The 26773-nt window shown below is 41.9% G+C and overlaps 1 protein-coding gene across 1 annotated transcript in view; it reads right to left on the minus strand.

Annotated features, from left to right (window-relative positions):
- The window catches only part of LOC309549554 (G-protein coupled receptor family C group 6 member A-like), a 92461-nt gene that overhangs the window by 10829 nt on the left and 54859 nt on the right, over window positions 1-26773 (minus strand). Inside the window, exons 2-4 of the mRNA XM_082249912.1 lie at window positions 17199-17496; window positions 14913-15770; window positions 10250-10462 (exon numbers count right to left, since the gene is read on the minus strand). Of these exons, the coding sequence (XP_082106038.1) occupies window positions 10250-10462; window positions 14913-15770; window positions 17199-17496 (1369 nt within the window). The remainder of the gene's footprint in view (window positions 1-10249; window positions 10463-14912; window positions 15771-17198; window positions 17497-26773) is intronic.

Raw genomic sequence — 26773 nt, forward strand, 5'->3', positions numbered from 1 at the left:
GCAAACTCGCATGGCAAGTCCTACCCCATGATTTCCGTTAAGTACCATCCATATTTGTGCGACTTCAAGTCTGCCTTGGGTCCTGCCAAAGTAGTCCCTGCACTACTTTCGTCCGATTTTGATGCGACTTGAGGTCCATAGACCTCAAGATTACACATGCATCGCTTCAAGTCGCGTCAAAGTCGCATGTCAAAGTCGTGTGACTTTCAGGTTGTACAAGTGTGAAAGGGGCCTTAAGGATGTAATGGGTTTGTGCATGCTTATATTTCTGTAATGCAAAATTCAATAAAAGGAAAATAAAGAAAATAAGCAAAAACCAAAATATTCATTGGCACGATGATCATGCCTCGGGGAAGGGGGGGGTATGAATGATCCAAGGCAAAGGCAAAGTCAAAATAAGAAAATGATATAGTTTAAAAAGTGCCGCGCAATCAAAGTACCATAAAATCTATACAATATATACATACATGAAAATAAAATGCTATCATGCCAGTACAAACGTGCAAAAAACACGTGGCTAGAAACACTGTGTGATTCCTAAATAAAAAGATCCATACACATAGATAACAAAAGAAAATATATATAAATATGTAGTACAATCAACCAATAAAAGTCCAAGTATAAGAGTTCTCAATTCAGGTGAACATAAACAAACTACTCATAAAAGTGCTGTAAACATTCAAAAAACTTTCTATTAATAATCCGCTCCAAAAGAGACGTGCTTCAAATATGTTCCTCCGTCGTAAGTGACACCTCCAACCATGCATCCCCCAGTGGGTGGGTTCTCACCTTATCTCCAGTGACCTCGCATTTAGGCTCGTTCTAACACTCTTTGTGCCTCTCCCAGGCTAATGGTGAATATTCAATCCCCTCAGGTGGGGATCCTGCTATGGATTAACTTCTCCTTGTGCAATCAGTAGGTATAACATATAGAAAAAAGGGGAATCTCCAATAGTCCTTATATCTTTTAAAACTCCAATTTATTAAGCATATGAAAAACTACTCACACATTAGTGGTGCTAAAAGTGCACCAAACTCTGTAATGTATTTCGGTATCTGGGAAATCCAGTGGCAGTGGGTACATGAGATATCAGCCCTCTCTGCTCGCATCTACCTCCCTAGGTCTGTGGAGTGGCCCCTCCCCTACACTTGATGACACAGGGACCTCGTGTCTTCTTCAGGGGGATATGACTGGACGGCAGGACTGAATTAGCATTTATATAGAAAGACGATTGCCATTTCATTATAGAACCATGGGCGTCACCATTTTGGGTGTGATATTTACTACTCCTAATCGTTCCCCTTTGCTTATATCAGAACAGCTGATAGTCATGATGAGCACTACCACCAGGATTTAAAAGCAGGCTATAACCGGTCAATAAAAACATGTTAAAATCTTGAATTTACACATTTAAATCAATACATAAATACTTAAAATATAGCCTCCTTTATAAACTAACCAATTCTGGGGTTGATCCATACACTGGACCTCCACAAGGTATTCATATTAAAAAATCAAATTCATAAAATCCTCATATCACTATATACTCAGACAATTTTCCTAGAAACCTCTTTACTTAAAACTACATAATTTTAACAATCACAGGAAAAACCAGGGAAAGAAGAAAAAAGGAAACCCATAGTGGTCTACCAATTTATAACGCCAATAAACCCATACATCTAATAAGATAACCCGATATGACCTCCTGTTTCTTACCCTTCTAGTAATTACTGATAAAACATCCTAAATAAAACTATTTGTTTGAACCTCCCAGTGCCAATATTTCCAATTGATATATGCACCAGGATTCCTTTTTATTTATCTCCCACACATAATTACCCCCTCTCCAATGTTTTTTTGAGGCCTCTATCCCCCAGAAATGCAAACCCCTACAACTTCGATTGTGCTTTTCTTTAAAATGTACTGATAGATAATGCTTGTCAAAGCCTGTATTGATGTTATACACATGTTTCTTCATCCTCTCCTTTAACCACTTCCTTACAGAGCAGTTACACCCCTTCCTGCCCAGACCAATTTTCAGCTTTCAGTGCTCTCACACTTTGTATGATAATTACTCAGTCGTGCAACGCTGTACCAAATCAAATTTTTATCAGTTTTTTTCACACAAATAGAGCTTTCTTTTGGTAGTATTTAATCACCACTGGGTTTTTTATTTTTTGCGATATAAGTGAAAAAAAGCGAAAATGTTGAAAAAAAAAAAACATTTTGTTTTAGTTTCTATTATAAAATTTAGCAAATAAGTATTTTTTTTTCATAAATTTGGGCCATAATTTATACTACTACCTATCTCGGGTAAAAATAACCTGAATTACTGGTTATTATTTAGTCTGTGTGAAAGTTATAGAGTCTACAAGCTATGGTGCCAATCATTGAAAATTGATCACACCTATTCACACCTGATGTACCGACGGCCTATCTCATTTCTTGAGGCCCTGAAATGGCAGGACAGTACAAATACCCCCCAAATTACCCATTTTTTGGAAAGTATACAGTCCAGGGTATTTAGTAAGAGGCATGGTGAGTTTTTTGAAGTTGTAATTTTTTCCCACAATTCTTGGGAAAATTAAGAAATAATTCTTTTTTTTTTTTACACAAAATTGCCATAACAAGTTATTTCTCACACACAGTATATGCATACTTGCAATTACACCCCAAAATACATTCTACTACTCCTCCTGAGTATGGCACTACCACATGTGTGAGACTTTTCCACAGCCTGGCCACATACAGAGGCCCAACATGCAAGGAGCCCCATCAGGTGTTCTAGGAGCATAAATTACACATATCATTTCCTAGCAACCTATCACACTTTTGAAGGCTCTGGAGCACCAGGACAATGGAATTTCCCACAAAATGACCCCATTTTGGAAAGCAAACACCACAACGTATATTCTATGAGGTATGATAAGTCTTTTGAACATGTCATTTTTTTCCACAAGTTTTGGGAAAATGTGGAAAGAAAATTAAAACATATTTTTTTACACAACGTTGTCAATTTATAAGATATTTCTAACACATAGCATGTACATAGCAAAAATTATGCCCCAAAATACATTCTGCTACTCCTCCTAAGTATGGAGATACCACATATGTGGGACTTTGTCACAGCCTGGCCACATACAGAGGCCCAACATGCAAGGAGCACCGTCAGGTGTTCTAGGAGCATAAATTACACATATCATTTCATTACAACCAATCACACTTTTGAAGGCCCTGGAACACTGGGACAAGGGAATTACCCACATAATGACCCCATTTTGGAAAGCAAACACCCCAACACATAATCTAGGAGGCATGGGCTGCAGATAGGTACTCAGGTACTCTGATGAGCTGCAGAAAGGTACTCCGGTACTCTGATGGACTTCAGAGAGGTACTCAGGTATTCTGATGGGTTAGAGACAGGTACTCGGGTAATCTGATGTGTTTGAGACAGGTACTCAGGTACTCTAGGCTGGAGACAGGTACTTGGGTACTCTGGGCCTGAGACAGGTACTTGGGTACTCTGGGCTGGAGACAGGTACTCTGGTTCTCTAACGGGCTACAGAGAAGTACTTGGGTACTATGGTGGGCTGCAGAGAGGTATTCGGGTACTCTGATGGGCTGGAGACAGGTACCCGGATACTTTGATGGGCAGGAGACAGGTATTCAGGTATTCTATTGGGCTGCAGATAGGTACTCATGTACCCTGATGGGCTTGAGACAGGTACTCAGGTATTCTGATGGGCTGCAGATAGGTACTCTGAAGGGTTGGAGACAGGTACTCGGGTACTCTGATGGGCTGGTGACAGGTACTCGGGTACTCTGATAACAGGTGCTTGGGTACTCTGATGGGCTGGTGACAGGTACTTGGGTACACTGATGACATGTTCTCGGGTACTCTCATGGGCTGCAGAGAGGTACTTGGGTACTCTGATGGGCTGCAGAGACGTAATTGGGTTCTCTGATGGGGTGGAGACAGGTAGGCTGGAGACCGGTACTTGGGTACTATGATGGGATACAGAGAGGTACTCTGATGGGCTGGTGACAGGTACTCAGGTACTCCAATGACAGGTACTCCGATGACAGGTACTCGGGTACTCCGATGACAGGTACTCGGGTACTCTGATGACAGGTACACGGGTACTCTAATGACAGGTACCCAGAGTACCCGAGTACTTGTCATCAGAGTACCCGAGTACCTGTCATCGGAGTACCCGAGTACCTGTCACCCGCCCATCAGAGAACCCGAGTACCTGAGTACCTGTCTTCAGAGTAACCAAGTACTTGTCATCAGAGTACCTGTCATTAGAGTACCCAAGTACCTGTCACCAGCCCATCAGAGTACCCAAGTACCAGTCACCAGCTCATTAGAGTACCCAAGTACCTGTCACCAGCACATCAGAGTACCCAAGTACCTTTCATCAGGGTATCTGATGGGCTGGTGACAGGCACTTAGGTATTCTGATGGACTGGGGACAGGTACTTTGATGGGTTTGTGACAGGTACTCTTTATTGGGGGGGGGGGGGCAGTTCATTCATTCAGACCGTTCATTCTGGTAAGCATTTTTGTGCACACCAGGTGGTCCTGTGTCTTGGTGGAGGTGTTGGAGACTTTAAGAAGTGCAACTACAAGACCTATCAGAGACTCTATTCAATTATAGGACGGTGCTATTGGACTGAATATTTTGATTTTATGGTCCCATTTACCATTATCTGATTGTCTTCCTAATCTGCACATTGCACTTTATTTATTCACTTTGCACCTCAGGGCCATATACCTATTGACACTTTATTGATTGAATAATTTATTCACAGCACCTGATTATATCAGTTTTATTTGTGTCACTTATTTATATATATATTTTTCTGAGATCTATTTATATTTAATATACTCATTTATTTATTCACTTCTTGCACATACCATCAAGTGTATGTGTATATCCATACGTGCACCTGGCAATTAGTTTGTATTGATATATCATATGTTTGTATCTGCTATTTATTTGAGAGTTATTTGAGAGCTAGTTTTGATATTTGCACATAACACTAAAGTGTATTAGATTGGTCGAGCGCAGCCATTATATACTGTATCACTATATAATTTCCTTCACTTGACATTCTGTGACCGGCTGTAATTGGACACAGCCGGTCACTTGGTAAAGAGCCAATTTCATTGGCTCTTTACCATGATAAGGGATGGACTGTGTTAGAGTGACACTCTCCATCCTCGATCGCCTCTCTGCGCGCCCCTGGGGGCATGCAGGAGCGGCTTGAACGAGGAAAGTGCATGTGTCCGGCTGTGACTGGACATTTTTTTAATGGCTCTTTACACCAATCGGGGATGGGCTGTGTCCCGACGGACATGCCACATCCCGATCGCTGCTCTGCACTTTTTGTATTGAGGGGCTTTCAAATGAGGTTCTCTTTTTAATGTTGTTGGGTAACCACACACAACTATAGGACCGCCCACATGCTCGGAATCCTTTAATATTCAATGTGAACAAACTGTTTTTGGGTGCTCAATCACATTTCTAATTATTTTGTCCCTTAAGTTCGTAGCTCGTTTGTATACAAATTGAGGTTTATCCGACAATACTTGTCCCAATATATTATCCTGTTTTAATACCTGCCAGTATTTGTTTATAACCTTCTCCACTGCTTTATGTTGTGTATTGTAATCAAAAATAATTTTAAAACCCCCTTCATCAACTTCCTGTCTCTTTTACTTTCTCCACTATAAGATCCTCCCTCCTAACATTTCTAATCTTATCCCTCTCTGCATGCAAGAATCCTTCCTGGTATCCCTTATCCCTAAACATGTTCAATAATCGCATCAATTGATTATCAAAATCGTCTAATTCTGTGCAATTTCTTCTAATCCTGGTGTATTGACCCCTTGGTATTTTAAAAACCCAGGGTCTGTGATGGCAGCTATTGAGTGGTATATATGCATTCCTATCTGTACTTTTGAAGTGGGTCCTTGTATGTATCTTTTGGTTTATAATATTGATCTCCAAGTCTAGAAATTGTATCTGCTGCTTACTAATAGTCCATGTTAGCTGCATATTCTGACCATTATCATTCAATCTCGTTAACATTTTTTCTACCTCTAACTCATTTCCATTTACTATGAGTATTAAGTAATCTATAAAGCGCTTGTAAACAGTTAAATGCGGATTATGGGAAGATGTCATCCAATCATCCTCCCATCTAGCCATATACAAATTTGCTACACCCGGCGCAAATTTGGCGCCCATTGCCACGCCCAGAATTTGCAAATAATAAGTATCATTGTACCAAAAATAGTTATGCTGTAAACAGAAGGTAAGACATTTCAGTAAAAATTTCCTATGTTTTGAGCTCAACCCACCACTCCTCTTTAATGCCCACTCAACTGCCCTAATCGCACCTTCATGATTGATATTGGTATACAATGAGACAACATCAGCCGTTGCCATCACTGTATCCTCATCAACCTCTAACTGTTCCAAAGGCCTTTGTTTCTCATACCAGGGGTTGTAAAAATAGATCTATGTACTCACCCAATCGTGCAGTAAGGGAATCAATGCCACTTACTATAGGATTTCCCGGGGGATTTAAACTATCTTTATGAATCTTGGGAAGGTAATAAAAGGTGTTCTGCAGGCTGATGGTAATAAATATTTTTCTTCCTGTTTCTTCAAAATATTTTTCTTGGCTCTGTACCTAATAAGACTTTCTAAATCCTTCTTATATTGTTTAATGAGATTAGTCAAAAGTTTTTCATAGGTGTCCCTACCACGAAATAACCTCTCCATTTCATTTTGGTATTGTTCTTTGGATAGGACAACAATACCACCCCCCTTATCCGCTGGGTGGACCACTAAATCTCTCCTATTTTCTAATGTTTTGATACCTTTCCTAACCTAACCTTTCCTAACGTCAGCTTGTTCATAAACCTTTTTGACTATTCATGGGCTGGTTGTTATAATAAGGTCTTTTATAAAAAGAGGTATAATGCTGCTGGCCCCTACCATTATGGGGTGGGGGTTCCCCATTTCTACCATTACCTTGGTAGGAACCCTCTTCTTGTAAAGGTTCCCCTTGTGAGTGCAGTCCCATAGGTGTCCTAAATTCAAGCATCCTGGGAATCTTTTCTCACCCTTTCGGGTGTAGTGTAGACCCAGTTGCACCATTGCTTAATTGTGTTTGCCATTTGAATACCTGCTTTTTCTGATAATCACCTAGATCTCTAAGGTATTTTTTCTTTTTATTATTTTTGTTATCCTGATCCTTTCTTTGCATACTCTTATTCAAGTCTGTTGTATGTTTTTTAAATTCAGCCGTATCCTTCATTGGTTCCACTCTACTTTGTAATTCTCTTATTTGGGTTACCACATTTCTCAATTTTCTTTGCTTTCGTTTAATCAAAAATTCGAAAACTTCCTTCCCTTTCCCATTAAAGAATGCAAACCATTCCTCCTGATCTTCTATTAGGCCATCACTTATAGGGCTATCCAACCTCAATTTCCTCTGAACCATATTTTCTTTAATATATTTTTCCATGGTGGAAATATCCCACCATACATTAATCTTTTTATCCATCAAATGTCCTATTTTCCTTAATATATGTGAGATGTCATTACCTTTATTGCCCACATCAGAGAATCCTTCCTCTAAATTGATTTCTCTGTTTTCAAGGTATGAGAACACCTCCATAATTGCTACAAGCAGGTGTATGAGATCTGTGTAACAAACTATATTTATATATCCCTGCGAGCAATCCAGGTGAGCACTAATTAAGGTACTGCTACAAGCACTTCACTATATCATAAGTGCAAACATATATAAATCAAAAGGTGCCACGCAATCAAAGTACCATAAAATCTATACAATACATACATACATGCAAAAAAAATGCTATCATGCCTTGGGAGGGGTGGTATGAAGGATCCAAGGTAAAGGCAAAGTCAAAATAAGCAAACTACAAGCACATTGAACATCAGTTTTAAATCTTCTTTACTCTGCAAATCAAAAAATGTGTCCACATACAGTTTTGGGAGAACTGACCCTTTAACCACTTGCCGACCGCCGCACGACTATCTACGGCGGCGGTCAGCCCCTCACAGGCAAAGTGACGTAGGTCTACGTCGCTCGCCTGTGAGGGTTTAGGGAGCGAGCGCGCGCCGCCGGAGGCGCGCTCCCGCTCCCGCGTGGTCACGGACCCCCCCGCGCGTGTGACCGGCGGACCCGATCGCCGCCGGCCACTCTGCGATCGGCGGGGGAGAGGGAGAAAGTCAGGCAGCTTGTGTAAACAAGCTGCCTGTCATTCTCCTCTCTGTATGAGAGATGATCACATGGATCTACTATGTAGATCCATTGATCACTCTGCATACAGTTGAAGCCACAGCCAATCACAGTTAGAATCACGCCCCTAGGGACACACACAGCCCCTCCCTCTCAAATAAAGTTAACCCCTTCACTACCAGTGTATTTTTACAGTAACAGTGCATATATATAGCACTGATTACTGTAGAAATGTCACTGGTAACCCCAAAAGTGTCAAAAATGTCAGTCAAGGGTCCGATCTTTCCGCCGCAATGTCGCAGTACCGCAAAAAAAATCGCAGATCGCCGCCATTACGCGTTAAAAAAAAAACAACAAAAATGACAAAAATCTTTCCCTTTGTTAGTAAACGCAATAACTTTTGCGCAAACCAATCAAAATACGCTTTTTGCGATTTTTTTTACCAAACATAGGTAGCATAAAACAAATTGGCCGAAAATATTAAAAAATTTAGATTTTTACATTTTTTTTGGGGGAATTTCATATAAAAAAAAGGGAAAAATATTGCTATTTTTGCAAAATTTACGCTCTTTTTTTGTTTATAGCGCGTGATCAAAAAATCGCACAGGTGATCAAATACCGCCAAAAGAAAGCTCTGTTTGTGGGAAAAAAAGGACGCCAAATTCGTTTAGGTACAGCGTCGCACGACCGCGCAATTGTCCGTTAAAGTCACGCAGTGCCGAATCGCAAAATACCCTCTGGTCGTTTAGCAGCCAAATCCTCCGGGGCTTAAGTGGTTAAGGATGGATGAGGGTTAACCCTAGACCTTTGATCCCCTACCCTACATTAAAGTCATAGCCCAGAAATAGAAAACAAGACTATAATATACACCGATCAGCCCTAACATTATGACCACTGTCAGGTAACGGCAATATCGGGGAAAGGGAAGGGATATCTTGTTACAATGGCATCTGAAAATTAGTGGGATATATTAGGCAGCAAGTTAACATGTTGTCCATGAAGTTATTGTGATGAAAGCAGAAAAAAAACAGGCATCGCAGTTTGTTGTGTATGGGGCTGTGAAGCCCATTTTGACCCATGTCTACAGCCAAAAGCTTCTACAATGGTCACATGAACATCAGAACTGGGCTACGGAGCAATGGAAGAAGGTGAAAATATGTGAATACACTGCGCTAACTTAAAACTAATCTGTAAAGTAAAACACAATATAAAGCTGCTAACACTCCAACCAACAGTGATGGTGATCAAAATATTAAGAAAAATAGTGCAGCGCTAAAAATGTGTGAGTTAATGTGCACGAAGTAAAACGTGAACAATCAAACCAAAATGCAAAAAATCAAAGTCCAGAATGTCCATAAAGTGTAAACTGTGACTTGAAAAAGGTGTTGACTCCAGCATGTGAAATAACTGCAACAAACGATAAATCCCACACCAAAGGAATAAAGGAATCAAGATGTGCTCACCAGATGGTATGGACCCAAAGTACTGTACAGCAAATGGGTCATACACGCTGTACATGTACATGTAGATGTCCTCAGTACGGAATAGGCAGGAACCTCGACAGTGTCTCTGGATCACAGGTGGTGATGAATATCTTCCAAACCAGTCCGCACGGGAATGCCTAGGAGTCCCCACTCATGGGATTGTGGAGAGGGATAAACCAAAAGGACACCATAGCATAATACCGTATGGGCAATTTATTGGAAGATAAAGGAATACACTTACAATTTCACAGGTGGTAAGAAGCACTCAGAAAAGATAGGCACTCATTATACTCCTAACGCGTTTCCTTAAAAATAACACCCTCAAAGGAATTAGCCCAGGGTCAGGACTGTTTTAGCAAAAGGGGGCCATTCTCAATTTTAGGTGGGTGGACATAATGTTATGGCTGATCGATGTAAGTCATCTGGGATTCCATAAAATATAAATTATTTGTGTGTTTTTTTAAGTTATGTTACATACCGAGCTATTGGCATTGTTCCAAACAAGAAGACTTTGGTTTATGTGTATATTATGGTTGATTGTGTTGTACTCTCCAACGCGGATCATTTCAATAGAGTTATTTTTCATTTTCCAGTTATACAAGTCATAGACATTTAGCACTTCACCAAATGTATTAAAGTGGAATGTTTCACCATTGTAGGTAAAGTTGTTGTTTTTTATTTCTTTGAGAAGCTGGAAAACAAAAATGACATACCAATTTGATAATAGAAACACTTATACCCTATCTTATTAAGCACAGAAAATAAAAAATAGCCAAACAGCAAATCATGTGGGTAAGATTCAAACCATAAAGCATGTAGACATGGCCAACAGGCTAATTTGTTTTATTTTTCATCCTGTTTTACCCTGTTTGGGAAAAATGGGCTCACGTCCTGTCTTTATGACAGCCTGTGACAGCGGAACAAGAAATGTGTGACGCTGGACAGGAGGACAGTAAAATACCATAACAGAGGTTCTAAGCCTTCCCTGTGTAGCTGAGAAAGAAGTCCTTGTCCCCACTAAAAAGATTTTCCATCACTTGTCCTGATGGGCCAAAAAGAAATGGGGCAGCAGGGGAGATTGGATGCAGGCAGGACAGGGAAGACAATCATTATCGCGCCAATTACAGGAATGATACCCTGTGCTGCTCTGTGCAGTAGCTGAAAGCTGGCAGGAGGGAGAAGGGGAGAAACTTGCTTTTAGCTGCTGAAGAGAGCCACACAGGGGATCATTCCTGTAATTGCCACAGTACTGATCATTCTCACTGTCCTGTCCACATCTGCTGCTTGAGGGAGAGACAAACAGGGCATCGTTCCTGTAGTTGCCCCCACACGGTACCAATCCCACTCCCTGTCCTGTCCACATCTGATTCCCCCTGTAAGCTGCTGTGTCCCCACAGGAGGATGTTCAGCATGGAGAGCAGGAGAATGGGCAAGTAAATGACATGCCCCTTCCTTTAATGAATGAACACAGTGAGTGATCAATCACGTAATGTGTTCATTCATAACTGAAGCTGTCTCCTGTTTATTCATCTGCAGTGCAGTTGAGACTCCAAAGCAAGGGTTCAAAGAATCTGTGTCCTCAATTCCTTTTTCTGTCTCAAAGGTGAGATGTTAGGGGTCTGTTTAGACCACGGAAATTTCACCCAAGATACCCCAATAGCGCTTAAAAAAAAAAAAAAAAGAATTCAAATTTTAAAAAAAAATGTAAAAAAATTATAACAAGTTGTAAAAAGCAGTTTTAAAAAATCATTAAAAAAATAGAGGGCTCATATTTCACAAGGGTTCTCTGGCCCATAAAATGTGAATGAGCAGTTTGTGCGGCTGGAGCCTCCTGTCACTCTATGAGGATGCAGCGGCTGTATGAACTAAGTCACAGGTCCTAATTTGATAAGTGCTTTCGGGTAGGCTGTACAGGGGCCCGTGACTTCTAACAGCAGCCCTGGTTGCAGGATCTCAGATGTAAGGATTAAAATCAAAACTCAAGGAGAATGTGGCCAGATCACTTTATACCAAGATTTATGGATAATTCACAATCTTCTGTCCCGAAACTTGTTTTCGTTATAAGTTACGAGTGCATTTGCTGTCAATTAGTGTATCTCCCCATAATCCCTAACATCCCCTGGAATCCATGAAAAGGCTTTCTTGCCTCCTGCAGCAGGCAGTCAGTTGAGCTGAAGTACAAGGCCACCTCTCTAAATAAAAACAAAAATAAGAACACAGCCACAGGCTGTGTGGAATTAGTTGTATGAGGAAGGAGAGGGTGGGGTAGGGAAACCCAGTTCTATGCTGGTAGGTGGCAATTTATGAATATATACACACAATACCTACTTTTTTAAAGAGACAATGTCACTTTGCTCATTCAGGGCAATAGCCCACATAGCCCAGGCTTATATACTTACCCAGCCACACACCATAGCCACCTTTCCACTACATCATTCAAGTCTGTCTAAGCTTTGATGTCAGCTGGTATTAGACCTTAGACAGCAGATAGACATCTTGGAACCCCCACATGACAGTGTTCAGGCCTGCTGATTGGCCCAATCATGGACACATAGGGGAAGTTCCATGCTTCCTATTTCACCAACATCACCACCACCACCTGAAGCTAATGTGTATGCCACCATGTCATCCAGACTCAAAATGTAGAAAACTTTTAACTGTGCTGCCAGCAGAAATAATTAAATATAATTCAAAACTTCACAATTTTTGCTGAAACATGCAGATGGGAGGGTCCAAATTTGATGCACATATACAGTAGCTCACAAAAGTGAGTACACCCCTCACATTTTTGTAAATATTTTATTTTATCTTTTCATGTGACAACACTGAAGAAATTACACTTTGCTACAATGTAAAGTAGTGAGTATACAGCTTGTATAACAGTGTAAATTTACTGTCCCCTTAAAATAACTCAACACACAGCCATTAATGTCTAAACTGCTGGAAACAAAAGTGAGTACACCCCTAATCAGAAATGTCCAAACTGGGCCCAAAGTGTCAATATTTTGTGTGGCCCCCATTTTTTTTCCAGTGCTGCCCTAACCCTCTTGGGCATGGAGTTCACCAGAGCTTCACAAGTTGCTACTGGAGTCCTCTTCCATTCCTCCATGACAACATCACGGAGCTGGTGGATGGAGACCTTGCACTCCTCCATCTTCCATTTAAGGATGCCCCACAGATGCTCAATAGGGTTTAGGTCTGGAGACATGCTTGGCCAATCCATCACCTTTACCCTCAGCTTCTTTAGCAAGGCAGAGGTCGTCTTGGAGGTGTGTTTGGGGTCATTATCATGTTGGAATACTGCCCTCCGAAGGGAGGGGATCATGCTCTGCTTCAGTATTTCACAATACATGTTGACATTCATGGTTCCCTCAATGAACTGTAGCTCCCCAGTGCCAGTAGTACTCATGCAACCGCAGACTATGACACTCCCGCCACCATGCTTGACTGTAGGCAAGACACACTTGTCTTTGTACTCCCCACTTGGTTGCCGCCACACATGCTTGACACCATCTGAACCAAATAACTTTATCTTGATCTCATGAGACCACTGGACATGGTTCCTGTAATCCATGTCCTTAGTCTGCTTGTCTTCAGCAAACTGTTTGTGGGCTTTCTTGTGCATCATCTTTAAAAGAGGTTTCCTTCTGGGACGACGGCCATGCAGATCAATTTGATGCAATGTGTGGCGTATGGTCTGAGTACTGACAGGCTGACCCCCCCACCCCTTCAACCTCTGCAGCAATGCTAGTAGCATTCATACGCCTATTTCCCAAAGACAACCTCTGGATATGACACTGAGCACATGCACTCAACTTCTTTGGTCAACCATGGCGAGGCCTGTTCGGAGTGGAACCTGTCCTGTTAAACCACTGTATGGTCTTGGCCACCATGCTGCAGCTCAGATTTAGGGTCTTGGTAATCTTCTTATAGCCTAGGCCATCTTTATGTAGAGCAAACATTTTTTTTTCAGATCCTCAGAGAGTTCTTTGCCATGAGGTGCCATGTTGAACTTCCAGTGACCAGTATGAGAGAGTGAGAGTGATAACACCAAATGTAACACACCTGCTCCCCATTCACACCTGAGACCTTGTAACACTAATTAGTCACATGACACCTGGGAGGGGACATGGCTATTTGGGCCCAATTTGGACATTTTCACTTAGGGGTGTACTCACTTTTGTTTTCAGACATTAATGGCTGTGTGTTGAGTTATTTTGAGGAGGACAGCAAATTTACACTGTTATACAAGCTGTACACTCACTACATTGTAGCAAAATGTTTTTTCTTCAGTGTTGTCACATGAAAAGATATAATAAAATATTTACAAAAATGGGAGGGGTGTACTCACTTTTGTGAAATACTGTATTAATTAATACAATGCTGGGACAAGCTCCTCTGGCACCTAAGGCAAAGATTGGGTCTCCTGGCTAAAATGGATTTTGTTTGCATGTACAATGGCAATGTGCAGGTGCACTGACCCTATGATTTCCACCTTTTGGCCCAGATTGAATGAGTGAGATTGGGAGGATTTATTTAACTTGGCTATAGACAGTTTGAATCTTAGCAGGGACCGGCCGAGATTTGAACCATGTATGGGCAGGCTAAATGTACCCATGTTGATGAATCAATCAACATGGGTACAGCCAACCTACTTGTGTTTACATGCGATTATTGTATAGCCACTAGCAATAATCACTGTGTTCTCCCGGCTAGGATTTCTTCCCCCTCCCCACCAGGAGAACACAATAGCTCAGCGGGAGGGATTCCCCTGTCAACACTGTCTGTGTTGCAGGAAAGAAATTTGCTCTGTCTATGGCCTGCCTTAGTCATAATGAGTATAGAAAAACAGAGCCAGGCTTACATTAATAATATAACCAAAATATATTCCTCAATCCAGGATCAATGGTCGGTTGTTACTCAATAAAAGTTAAAATTACATTTTCCTTTTTTCTTTTTGATAAAGAGATACTTCTTCTACAATGCACTGTTCAGTTGTTTACAAATTAAAGTACTGTATATCAAAGGGCACAACTTTTTTTAAGTTTTTGGTTGTCAAAGATTAAAACCAATGTCAAATTGTAATGCTTTCTGAGTCTAAGGATAAATAGGATCCCATAGATTATGTTTGATTTACCAACCTCGCTCGGTGAGACTTGGAGATCTTTGTCACAAGTTCCATTTCTGCAGACCGTATTCTTCAGCGCTTGAACTATGGCTGTAACAGCCAGGGATGTGGAATATACTGTACCAAATTCTATATTCTGTACCAAATAATCATCATTTTGTAGAGAGATATTCTCCACCATACAGGCTAAGGGAGATTTGTCTACCTCTAATTCAGGAACAGGGCAATTTTTAAAAGTTGAATTCAAACACTTTAGATATTCTTTATACTCTTCTGTGCATCCAAATCGTAGTGTTTTATATTCATACAGAAACTCATTTGTTGTTCCATCTCCAGAGGGATAAAGGTTTCTAAGATAGTCTTCTAGTCCAGGAACTAAACCACCCGTAAATGTGAATCCAAATATTGTGCCCACCCTTTCAATACCTTCCATCCTGGCTACTAGGTTGGAGTTGATCCAACTATCACTTGCAATCCAAGTTCTAGATATATTCTGATGGACTGCTTCTGTTAATAGCTCAACTACAACAGGGCCTTTTGCAAAGACAATTACCACATTTGTTACACTGGTTTTAAGATCATTGATAAGATTGTTTAAACGATTCTTCAAGGATGGATGATTCACATTGGATGGAACAGTCCTCAAAAAGGCTGAACATATTCCATTCTTTTTAAAGAGGGAGTTTAGTGAATCAAGAGCAGAACGCCCGTAATCATCATCGCTCGCAATGATTCCAATCCAGTTCCATTTGAATGTTTTGATCAGATCCAGGATTGCTTGGGTTTGATAGTAGTCTCGAGGAATGGTACGAAGAAAAGATGGATACCTCATTTTATCACTTAGAACATCAGCTGTTGATGCACCACTTATCTGTAAGAACAAGGAAGAAATAATATTTTTTTTTCATTTTAAATAGTTTAGGGAATGGTTAAAACCATCTGTGCATTTTTTTTCCATCTGTGTCTATTAGGAAGATTTCCTCTCTTTTCTTGTCCTGTAAACACAACAGGGAGTGTGAGGAAATCTCCTTAGTTGGGGAAATGATGCTGGACTTCTAAAAAATGTCTGTTGCATTGGAAAGGTTCCATAGTAAAAGAGGTGGTGGACATCTTTGTGTTTGGCTTCCCTCTTCCTCTCAGCCCAGAAGTGTGCACCTCCTCACTCCTTCACTAATAACACCCACACTGGCCTCTACTGGCTGCACTAGGGAGGAGGTGTGCAGACAGTCCAAGAACTTCAAGGTCAGCATTGGCTGCTCTCTGCATGTCTCTGCAAAGGTGGTAAGGGGGAGCAAAGGGGGCACATGCAGTCCCTAACTGGCAGAAAGGTGCAGAGGGGTGAAATGTCACGGTGCTGGCAGACAGGAAGGTAAGAAGTCAAAGGTGCAGGGGATTTCAGTTGTAGGGATGCTGGGTGATGAGCGACATTGTGATGTGAGGGTACAGAGTGCCAGGGATACTAGGTTCTTTTTTTTCGGCCCAAATACAAAAGCTGTCTTCTTGGAAGCCTGCAGAGAGCATCACTGGTTATATTGCAGGCTCCTGGATCAGATCAACCCCTAATTTAAGATAAATGCAAGGGGGTTTAGCTAGCATGGGAAAGAGATAATTAGGATTATATTATACTGTTAGCCTTTGGTCCACTTCAAACATGTGTGTTTCAGGAATGTGCCTTTCACCACAAACTGAATGGAAGGCATTCTTTGCTATTATTTGCAGTATCATTCATATAAAATGGTATCCCAGTGCACAAGTATAGTAGGCACCAACAGCCTCACACTAAGTGCACCACAATGCACATGCCTGATGTTGTGGTTTAAGGCATTAAAAACAGGAGCAGGTCTGTTTTGTTTCATTGGCAGCCCACCCTTGATGAAATGGCTGCCTACATGTAAAACATGTAGGCAGTAGCACACCCCAATGGAACAGCATTGTATGAAGGGGATTTACATATTTTATCTTCACTGCTGGCCATGTGATGTGTAGTCTATGAAGACTGGAGAAGGGGTCTTCTCAAAATTTCAGGCAGTATGTGCTTTCCTTATGTTTTAAAGCCTGACTCCAGACAAAAAAAAAATCCTCCCACCCTCTAGCAGATCACTGGAATGAAAATTAAAACCTAATATAAATACCCTTTTTTCCTACCTAAACCCCTACTGGGTCATAATCTCAACTATATTTACTATTGAAGTTTTTACTTGATCATATTCTTCATCATTATCGTAATTATTGCTATCAATATCATCATCACCATCCATGCACTGGGTGCCTTTTGTGACAAAAAGAAGTAAACAATTACCTGTGGTATGAAATAACTGCTCAGTATCCTTCCTATGGTGATGGAAGTCTCTGAAAACACCTCCCCTATAACGGCTTTAATGGCAGGTATATCCTCTGTGCCATTGCACTGCATTGAGTTGTTTCTGGCAAAGATTTCCGGCAGTAGTTTCAGTGTTGACTGAACAGCTTTGAGGGAGTCAGAACATGAGTCATAGATCTCATAGCCCACTTTGATTCCTTCCAAAATAGTAGAATTGTTGATTTTCTCAATTGTATAGATCATAGACAAGACATCAACCATGGTTCTTAACTGCAACCTGATTTGGACACGGGAAAAATGAATGGCAGGGTTGGTTAGTGCTAGATGTCAGTGATACGTCTACCTAAGGTATTAAATGTATGTGCAAAACATATGAACTTTCTTATGAGAACTAAACTATGGACTTTAGTGTTGCAAAGCAGCAGTGATAAATAAATGAGGTATCACACCTAATTTCCCAAATAAAACAAGGGTAAGTCTTATGACCAGTACCTTAACCTGTTAACCCATATACCGAAGCAATAGCTAAGGTGCAGTCCGTTGACTTGTAACCATACTAAGAAAGGGGGAAAAAAAGGAGAAAAGTTCTCCTTAAGGTCAACACAGGACAACTGGGTATAAACAAGGTATATTTTATTAATTTAATTCAACACCATTCCAAGGTAACCAACACCATATAAAAGACAACGTTGTCTGTTAAAAGCAACACTAAAGGAAATAACATAGCTGTGCATGCATAACCTAAATGAACAGTTGATCAACAATTATATATACTGGATCATGTGAAGATTTCAGCTTATTGGTACACCAGGACAAGTCTCAGTTAGGTGCCAACTCACTTTCAGGAATAATGATGCACAGGTAACTGCAGCTCTGAAGAAACCGGCGATGATAGGCCGGTGAAACGCATCAGCATTACGTCACTTACACGTGACCACTGAGGAAACACAGGTGTCTATATCCAAACGGACCGGAGGTCGCAGGCTCACATGTCACCATTGAGTGACCGCTTGCTACATGCCCTATATGGTGTGCTGCTGCATACAAATAAACAGAAGAGATCTCCCGGCTTGGACAAGCACCAGTAAGCAGAGTTTACTGCGGACTACTGAAACAGGTAAGGGCTTCAAGCAGCCTAGCAGGTACACCCGTTAATGAATTAAACAAGGATTGTTTCTTGTGTCACAGAAGATTCACTGATATTTGCTAAGGGTGAAACACAGATACTGTTTTGCATTCTTTAACCAGCCTGCGTGTTCATTCTGACAGCAGATTAATAGAGTCAAATCCTTCTCTATCATTTGATCAGCTGAAGGACTTATGTTATGACTAATATCACAGTGCCTTTTTGTGTTTTCTTCAGACTGCAGTTACCTGCGTACAGACTGTGCATCATTATTCCTGAAAGTGAGTTGGCACCTAACTGAGACTTGTCCTGGTGTACCAGTAAGCTGAAATCGTCACATGATCCAGGATATATAATTGTTTATCAACTGTTCATTTAGGTTATGCATGCACAGCTATGTTATTTCCTCTAGTGTTGCTTTTAACAGACAACGTTGTCTTTTATATGGTGTTGGTTACCTTGGAATGGTGTTGAATTTAATTAATAAAGTATACCCTTTTTATACCCAGTTGTCCTGTGTTGACCTTAAGGAAAACTCTTCTCCTTTTTCTCCCCCTTTCAAAGCAGCAGTGATGCCTGTTAAGGTGCAAGAAGCCTTTATTTATTCCTTTATAAGAACAGCATGCCTTGATTTATGTTTATGACATGCAATGCATCACTGCTGCATGTGCAACAGTTATGTGTTGCATGAATCCTGTTTTCCAGAACATTTTTAACAATGTTTTTTACCAACATAACACAAAAAAAAAACAGTCTTGAGTTTATATTATTATAAGAACCATAGATCTTGTATGTAAATAATAATAGCACTCTAGATATTATTATTATTTCAGGTACTTATATAGCACTGTCAATTTACGCAGCGCTTTACATATACATTGTACATTCACATCAGTCCCTACCCTCAAGGAGCTTACAATCTAAGGTCCCTAACTCAAATACATACACAGTAGGGCCAATTTATTTTTTTTTTATACAGGATCCAATTAACCTACCAGCATGTCTTTGGAGTGTGGGAGGAAACCGGAGTACCCGGAGGAAACCCACGCAGGCACAGGGAGAACATGCAAACTCCAGGCAGGTAGTGTCGTGGTTGGGATTCGAACCAGCGACCCTCTTGCTGCTAGTTGAAATTGCTGTGTATTTATATTAATAAAAGAACTATAGATCTAGTATTTGTACACATTTTTGATCAGTTCATTTTGTATTTTATTGTAGTATTAAAACTCTACAAAAGTACCCGAGTACCTGTCACCTACCCATCAGAGTACCCGAGTACCTGTCACCTACCCATCAGAGTACCCGAGTGCCTTCCACCTGCTCATCAGAGTACCTTCCGCCTGAAGTACTTGCTGCCTGATCATCAGTATCCAAGTACCTATCACCTGCCTGTCACCTGCCCATCAGAGTACCCAAGTACCTGTCACTTGCCTATCGGAGTACCCAAGTACCTTCCACCTGCTCATCAGAGTACCTGCCGCCTGAAGTACCCGAGTACTTGCCGCCTGCTCATCAGTAGCTGAGTACCTATAACCTGCCTGTCACCTGCCCATCAGAGTACCCAAGTACCTGTCACTTGTCTATCGGAGTACCCGAGTACCTTCCACCTGCTCATCAGAGTACCTGCCGCCTGAAGTACCCGAGTACTTGCCGCCTGCTCATCAGTACCTGAGTACCTATCACCTGCCTGTCACCTGCCCATCAGAGTACCCGAGTACCTGTCACCTGCCTATCAGAGTACCCGAATACCTTCCACCTGCTCATCAGTACCAGAGTACCTGTCACCTGCCTGTCACCTGCCCAGCAAAGTACCTGTCACCCTTCATACAGCCACCATGTTCAAGTCCAAAAAAGTTTTCACTGCCGAAGAGGCCTATCAATTATTAACCCTGACGGATGAGAGCAGCGGGGAGCTCTCACTGTCCGATGCCGAAACCAATTCTGAATCTGGTTCAGAATTTGAGCCATTTGAAGGCTTTACATTGGGAACTGAATCAGAGGAGGAAGAAGTTAGGCCTCTGGGTCAGCTACAATCCCCCCCTTCAAAGCACAGCCAGGTTTGCAGGTCAACACCAAAAATTTTGTTCTGATTGATTTTTTAAATAAATTTTTCCCTATTGAGTTCCTTCAAGGCATCGTGGCCCAAACAAATATTTTTGCCCAACCGTTCATAGAGAACAACCCCACCTCATATCATGCCCGTCCTTTTGAATGGAGACCCCTAACATTAGAAGAGCTAAAAGTGTTTTTGGGCCTTACCATCAATATGGGGATTACAAAAAAAACGAGTTGCATTCCCATTGGTCCACCAAACCCATCCCCCATATGCCACTTTATTCATCGGTCATGTCCAGGTCCCGCTATGATATTATAATGCGCTTCCTGCATTTCAACGATAATTCGCAGTGCACTCCCCGAGATGATCCCAATTTTGATTAACTCTATAAAATTCGCCCCTAATTGATTTCTTTTCTAGACGGTTTACCAAAGTTTATGTTCCTGACCAAAACATCGCTGTGGACGAATCACTGGTCCATCTCACAGGCCGGCTGGGATATAAGCAGTACATTCCCAGCAAGAGGGCTAGGTACAGCTTAAAGCTAAACAAGCTATGTGAAAACAAAACTGGGTATGTGTACCCCTTTCGCGTGTACGAAGGCAGAGACTCTAAGCTCCAGCCCCCTGAGTGCCCAACATACATGGGAATAAGTGGGAAGATTGTCTGGGACCTAGCCTTTCCACTGATGCAAAAGGGGTACCACATTTATATGGACAACTATTACACCAGTTTGCCCCTTTTCCGCCACCTGTACCTGTACTGCGGTACAGTAAGAAAAACCCAGAAGGGCTTCCCACAGCGTCTTGTCACTACTCCATTACAAAACGGGGAATCCGCAAGCCTTAAGTACATGGGGGGTGGATTTAAAATATTCAAATGCTGCAGCCCTATCTCCCGACATGAAAGTCCCTCTTTTGGTACAAAAAAGTTGCAGTTTACTTTTTCCATTTGGTCATGTACAACGCATTTGTCACCTATCAAATATCAACAATAACACCAATCCCCTTCCTCCAGTTTATTGAAGATATTGCCACTGCCCTGATTTACCAGCAAGGATCCCCCCAGAAAGCATTCGTTCCAATTGTGTCAGCAGACTTCATGAGCGCCATTTCCCTTACCATATCCCACCATCAGAGACCAGAAGAAGACAAAAAGGTGTCGGTGAGTAGCAGAAAAGGAATTAAGAAAGACACCAGTTTTCATTGTACCAATGTCCTTCCCAACCTGGCCTATGCATCGGAGATTGCTTCAAAATCTATCACGCTGCCCTAAACTTTTAGCCCATATTTCAATCAGACTGCCATTTCCTCTTTTTCAATATTTGTGCTGAATTTTTTCCCGCTGCCTCAACCAATTATATCACTTCCTTACATGTGAACCGACCCTGGCCTGTATATCGACTATGCCTCTGCCTGCCGTCTGCATTGTTTATCCGCCATGTTTCTGCCTTTCACTTGAACTGACCCTGGACAGTTTATCGATTATTCCTTAGCCTACCGTCTATTTCCGCCTTTTACCTGCACTGACCTCGGCCTGTTACAACCATGTTTTTTGCCTGCCCCTTAGACTGATCTTTTGCCCTGCTACTGTAGTAGTGGGATTCAAAATGACACAGGGGGTTTCACTTTTGTGAGGGGCTTCAGAATATAGTGTTCTGATATGAGAAAACCAGTTTTTGGTTTTCTCTGGGTTTGTAATCTCGGAACAGGGTCTGGAGTCCAGAGGCTTCAAAGCGATTTGGGTTGGAGAAGCCTCTACCACTGTCCCTATTCTTTCCCGACCGAGGCCCTAAGCTTGAAGGTCCTGATGCTGCCTGGACCAATACTTTGGCTGTGCTGATAAAATCCCTGCCTGCACTGACCCAGGACTTTTTATGGAACATATGCTTGTTGCCTGGACCAATACTTGGGCTGTACTGACCATATCTCTGCCTGCTGCCTGTACTAATTATGGACAGTATTTCTGCCTGCTGCATGGACAATCCTTTTGCTGCTGCTGACTATATCCCTGCCTACTACCTGGACCAATGCTTTGGCTGTGCTGACAATATCTCTGCCTGTACTGACTATGGACAGTATTCCTGCCTGCTGCCTGCTCAATCCTTTCACTGTCGCTATCTAGGTTCCTGCTTGCTGCCTGGACCACTGCACTGCTAAAACCACAGGTAATCTTCTGTTTATCCTTTGCTCAGCAGAATGTATTTTGGTATGTATTATGCTATGTGTTAGGGGCCTTCAACAATGTGATAGGTTGTCAGGAATTTATGTGTGTGATTTATGTCCCTAGGACGCATGATCGTGCTCCTTAGATGTTGGGCCCCTCTATATGGCTAGGCTGTAAAAAAGTCTCACACATGTGGTATTGCCATACTCAGGAGGAGTGGCAGAATGTATTTTGGGGTGTCATTTTTGCTGTGTACATGCTATGTGTTAGGAATATCCTATAAATTGACAACTTTGTGTAAAAAAAAAGGTTTTCATTTTTTCCCCACATTTTCCAAAAACTTGTGGAAAAAAATGATATGTTCAAAAGACCCTTAATGACTCATAGAATATACGTTGGAGTATTTGCTTTCCAAAATGGGGTCATTTTGTGGCCGTTTCCATTGTCTTGGTGCTCTAGGGCCTTCAAAAGTGTGATAGGTAGTCAAAAAGTTATATGTGTATTTATGCTCCTAGAACGCCTGAAGGTGCTACTTGGATGCTGAGTCTCTTTATGTAGCCAGGCTGTGTAAAAGTCTCACACATGTGGTATCACCATACTCAGGAGGAGTAGCAGAATGTATTTTGGGGTGTCATTTTTGCTATGTACATGCTATGTGTTAGAAATATCCTATAAATTGACAACTTTGTGTAAAAAAAATTGGTTTTCATTTTTTTCCCACATTTTCCAAAAACTTGTGGTAAGAAATGACATGTTCAAATGACCCATAATGCCTCATAGAATATACAATGGAGTGTTTGCTTTCCAAAATGGGGTCATTTTGTGGGCGTTTCCATTGTATTGATGCTCTAGGGCCTTCAAAAGTGTGATGGGTAGTAAGAAAGTTTTATGTGTATTTATGCTTCCAGAACGCCTGAAGGTGCTACTTGGATGTTAAGTCTCTTTTTGTGGCCAGGCTGTGTAAAAGTCTCACACACAGGGCCGGTGCTTCCACTAGACAAACTAGGCAGCCGCCTAGGGCGCACTGTCACCTAGGGCCGCAGCCACGAGTCAGCATTCTCTCTCCATCATGAATGATCCTTGGAAACTGAGGGGAGGTGCGGCAGTGTGGGATGAAGAAGGGACAGAGGAAGATGCCAGGCCCTGGATTTCCACCATTGTTGGGGGGGGCAAGAGGCAGGAAGGGAGCCCACCAGAGTGCTGCCTGCATAATGATCCTCTTCATCTGGAGCTGAGCGGCCTAAACCCTGGGCAGGACGTGACTCTCTACACTGAGCTGGTGGGCAGCTGTTCATTTCCCTGGGTCAGTATTAAGCAGAGGAGAGCTGAACCTGAGCCGGAGCTCGGCACTGGAAGGCGGCACCTTTACTGGAGCAGAAGCGACGAGGTACCGGAATGGTCTGAGGAGGTTGGTGATGAAGGATGTGTGGTGCTCTCTGACTGCTGCTTCTCCCTCCAACAGGAGCCAGTTGGAGCTGTGGTGAGCACTGTGGTCCAGGAGCCTCCTGGGAGAAGGAATTTAGCAGGATCACAGTGAAGGAGGGCAGAGTGCGGGCCACTCTCTTCATACTGCCCAGTGAGTGTCCCCAGAACAGGGGATCAGGGTCCCTGGGTATGACATGGAGGATCCCTGGTGTGAAAGAGAATTGGGGTCACCAGGTGTGCCATGGGGAATCGGAGTCATAAAGGTATGACATGGGGGATAGGGGTCAGGAGTGTAACAGGGGTTCGGGGTCACCAGGTGTGCAATGAGGAATTGTGACCCCTTGGTATGCCATGGGGGATTGAGGTCCCCAGGTGTGACATGGAGGAACATCATGGTCCCCAGGTGTGACATGGAGGAACATCAGGGTCCCCAGGTGTGACATGGAAAAACATCAGGGTCTCCGGGTATGACATGGAGGAGCATCAGGGGCCCCTGGTGTGACATAGAGGAACATTGGGGTCACTGGGTATAACAGCACGACATGGAGGAACACTGGGGTCCCTGGGTGTGACATGGAGGAACATCGGGGTCAGTGGGTATGACAGCACAACGTGGAGGAATATTGGGGTCTCAGAATGTGACATGGGGAAACATTAGGGTCCCTGGGTGTGACATAGGGGACATCAGGGTCCCCGGGTGTGACATGGAGGAATATGGGAGTCACTGGGTATGAAAGAATTACATGGAGGAACCATCAGATCAGGGTCACTGAATATGACATAGAGGAGTTTTTAAACCCTTCCCTTTTTGTTTTATTTTTTTTATGGGGGAGGGGCGCAAGTAGCTGGTCTCGCCTAGGGCGTAAAATAGTCTAGCACCGGCCCTGCTCACACATGTGGTATCACCATACTCAGGAGGAGTAGCAGAATGTATTCTGGGGTGTCATTTTTGCTGTGTACATGCTATGTGTTAGAAATAGGGATGATCGAACTTTTGAAAAGTTCGGCCCGGATTTCAGAACCCCATTGAAATCAATGGGACCCGAACTTCGGTAATCAAAAAACACAATTTTGAAGCCCTAAAACCAAATAATTGCCCCTAAAAAGTGCCTAGGGTTCTGGGTCATGCCCCAGGGACTATTAATCACACAAAAAAAAGTTCTTAAAAATTGTCATTTTTGATAGAAAGCCAATTATGAGATTTTTTTATTTTGACTTTGGATTTAGTGTCTGTGGGGTCTAAAAAGTGTACCTGTGAAGTTTCAGCTCTGTAGCATGTCCAGAACCATAAAAAAAATATTGTTTGTATTATGTCACTTATAGAACAGGGATATGGCTTTGCTATTTTCACACCTTACCGGTTTTGTAGCAAGCGTTTTTTGGGCATTTTTTGGGGGTTATTGGAGGCAGGCATAACATCAGAACTTCTGTGTAGGGGTATATATACACACACACTTATATGTATATATACCCATACAAATATATAGGTGTGAAAGTAGCAGAACACTATACTTGCGCTAATGAAATAATTAACACCAATATGGTTACGCTCCTATCACACCTATATATGTGTAACATACATATAAGTGTGTGTGTATATATACCCCTATACAGAAGTTAAGATGTTTTGCCTGCCTCCAAAGAACCCAAAAAAATGCCCAAAAAAACGCCAGCGCCAAAAAAAAACGCCCAGGTGTGTTTTTGCAGCAGGCATTTTTTGGGCATTTTTTTGGGGTCTTTGGAGGCAGGCAAAACATCTGAACTTCTGCATAGGGGTATATATACACACAGTTATATGTATTTTACACATACACATATATAGGTGTGATAGGAGCGTAACCATATTGGTGTTAATTATTTCATTAGCGCAAGTATAGTGTTCTGCTACTTTCACACCTATACATGTGTATGGGTATATATACATATAAGTGTGTGTGTATATATACCCTTATACAGAAGTACAGATGTTTTGCCTGCCTCCAAAAAAATGCCCAAAAAAACGCCTGCGCCAAAAAAAACCGCCCAGGTGTGTTATTGCAGGGTTTTTTTGGGCATTTTTTAGGGTTCTTTGGAGGCAGGCATGACATCTCAACTTCTGTATAGGGGTATATATACACACAAACTTATATGTATTTTACACTTACACATATATAGGTGTGATAGGAGCGGAGCCATGTTGGTGTTAATTATTTCATTAGCGCAAGTATAGTGTTCTGTTACTTTCACACCTATATATGTGCATGGGTATATATACATATAAGTGTGTGTGTATATATACCCCTATACAGAAGTTGAGATGTCATGCCTGCCTCCAAAGAACCCAAAAAAATGCCCAAAAAAACCCTGCAATAACACACCTGGGCGTTTTTTCTTTGACGCAGGCGTTTTTTTGGGCATTTTTTTGGAGGCAGGCAAAACATCTGAACTTCTGTATAGGGATATATACACACACACTTATATGTTTATATACCCATACACATATATAGGTGTGAAAGTAGCAGAACACTACTTGCGCTAATGAAATAATTAACACCAATATGGTTACGCTCCTATCACACCGATATATGTGTATGTGTAAAATATATATAAGTGTGTCTGTGTATATATACCCCTATACAGAAGTTCAGATGTTTTGCCGGCCTCCAAAGACCCCAAAAAAATGCCCAAAAAAACGCCTGCTGCAAAAACACACCTGGGCATTTTTTTTTGGCGCTGGCGTTTTTTTGGGAATTTTTTTGGGTTCTTTGGAGGCAGGCAAAACATGTGAACTTCTGTACAGGG

Source organism: Pelophylax lessonae (genome assembly GCF_965119305.1).
Source record: "Pelophylax lessonae genome assembly, chromosome: 3".
In the NCBI taxonomy this organism is placed as follows: Eukaryota; Metazoa; Chordata; class Amphibia; order Anura; family Ranidae; genus Pelophylax; species Pelophylax lessonae.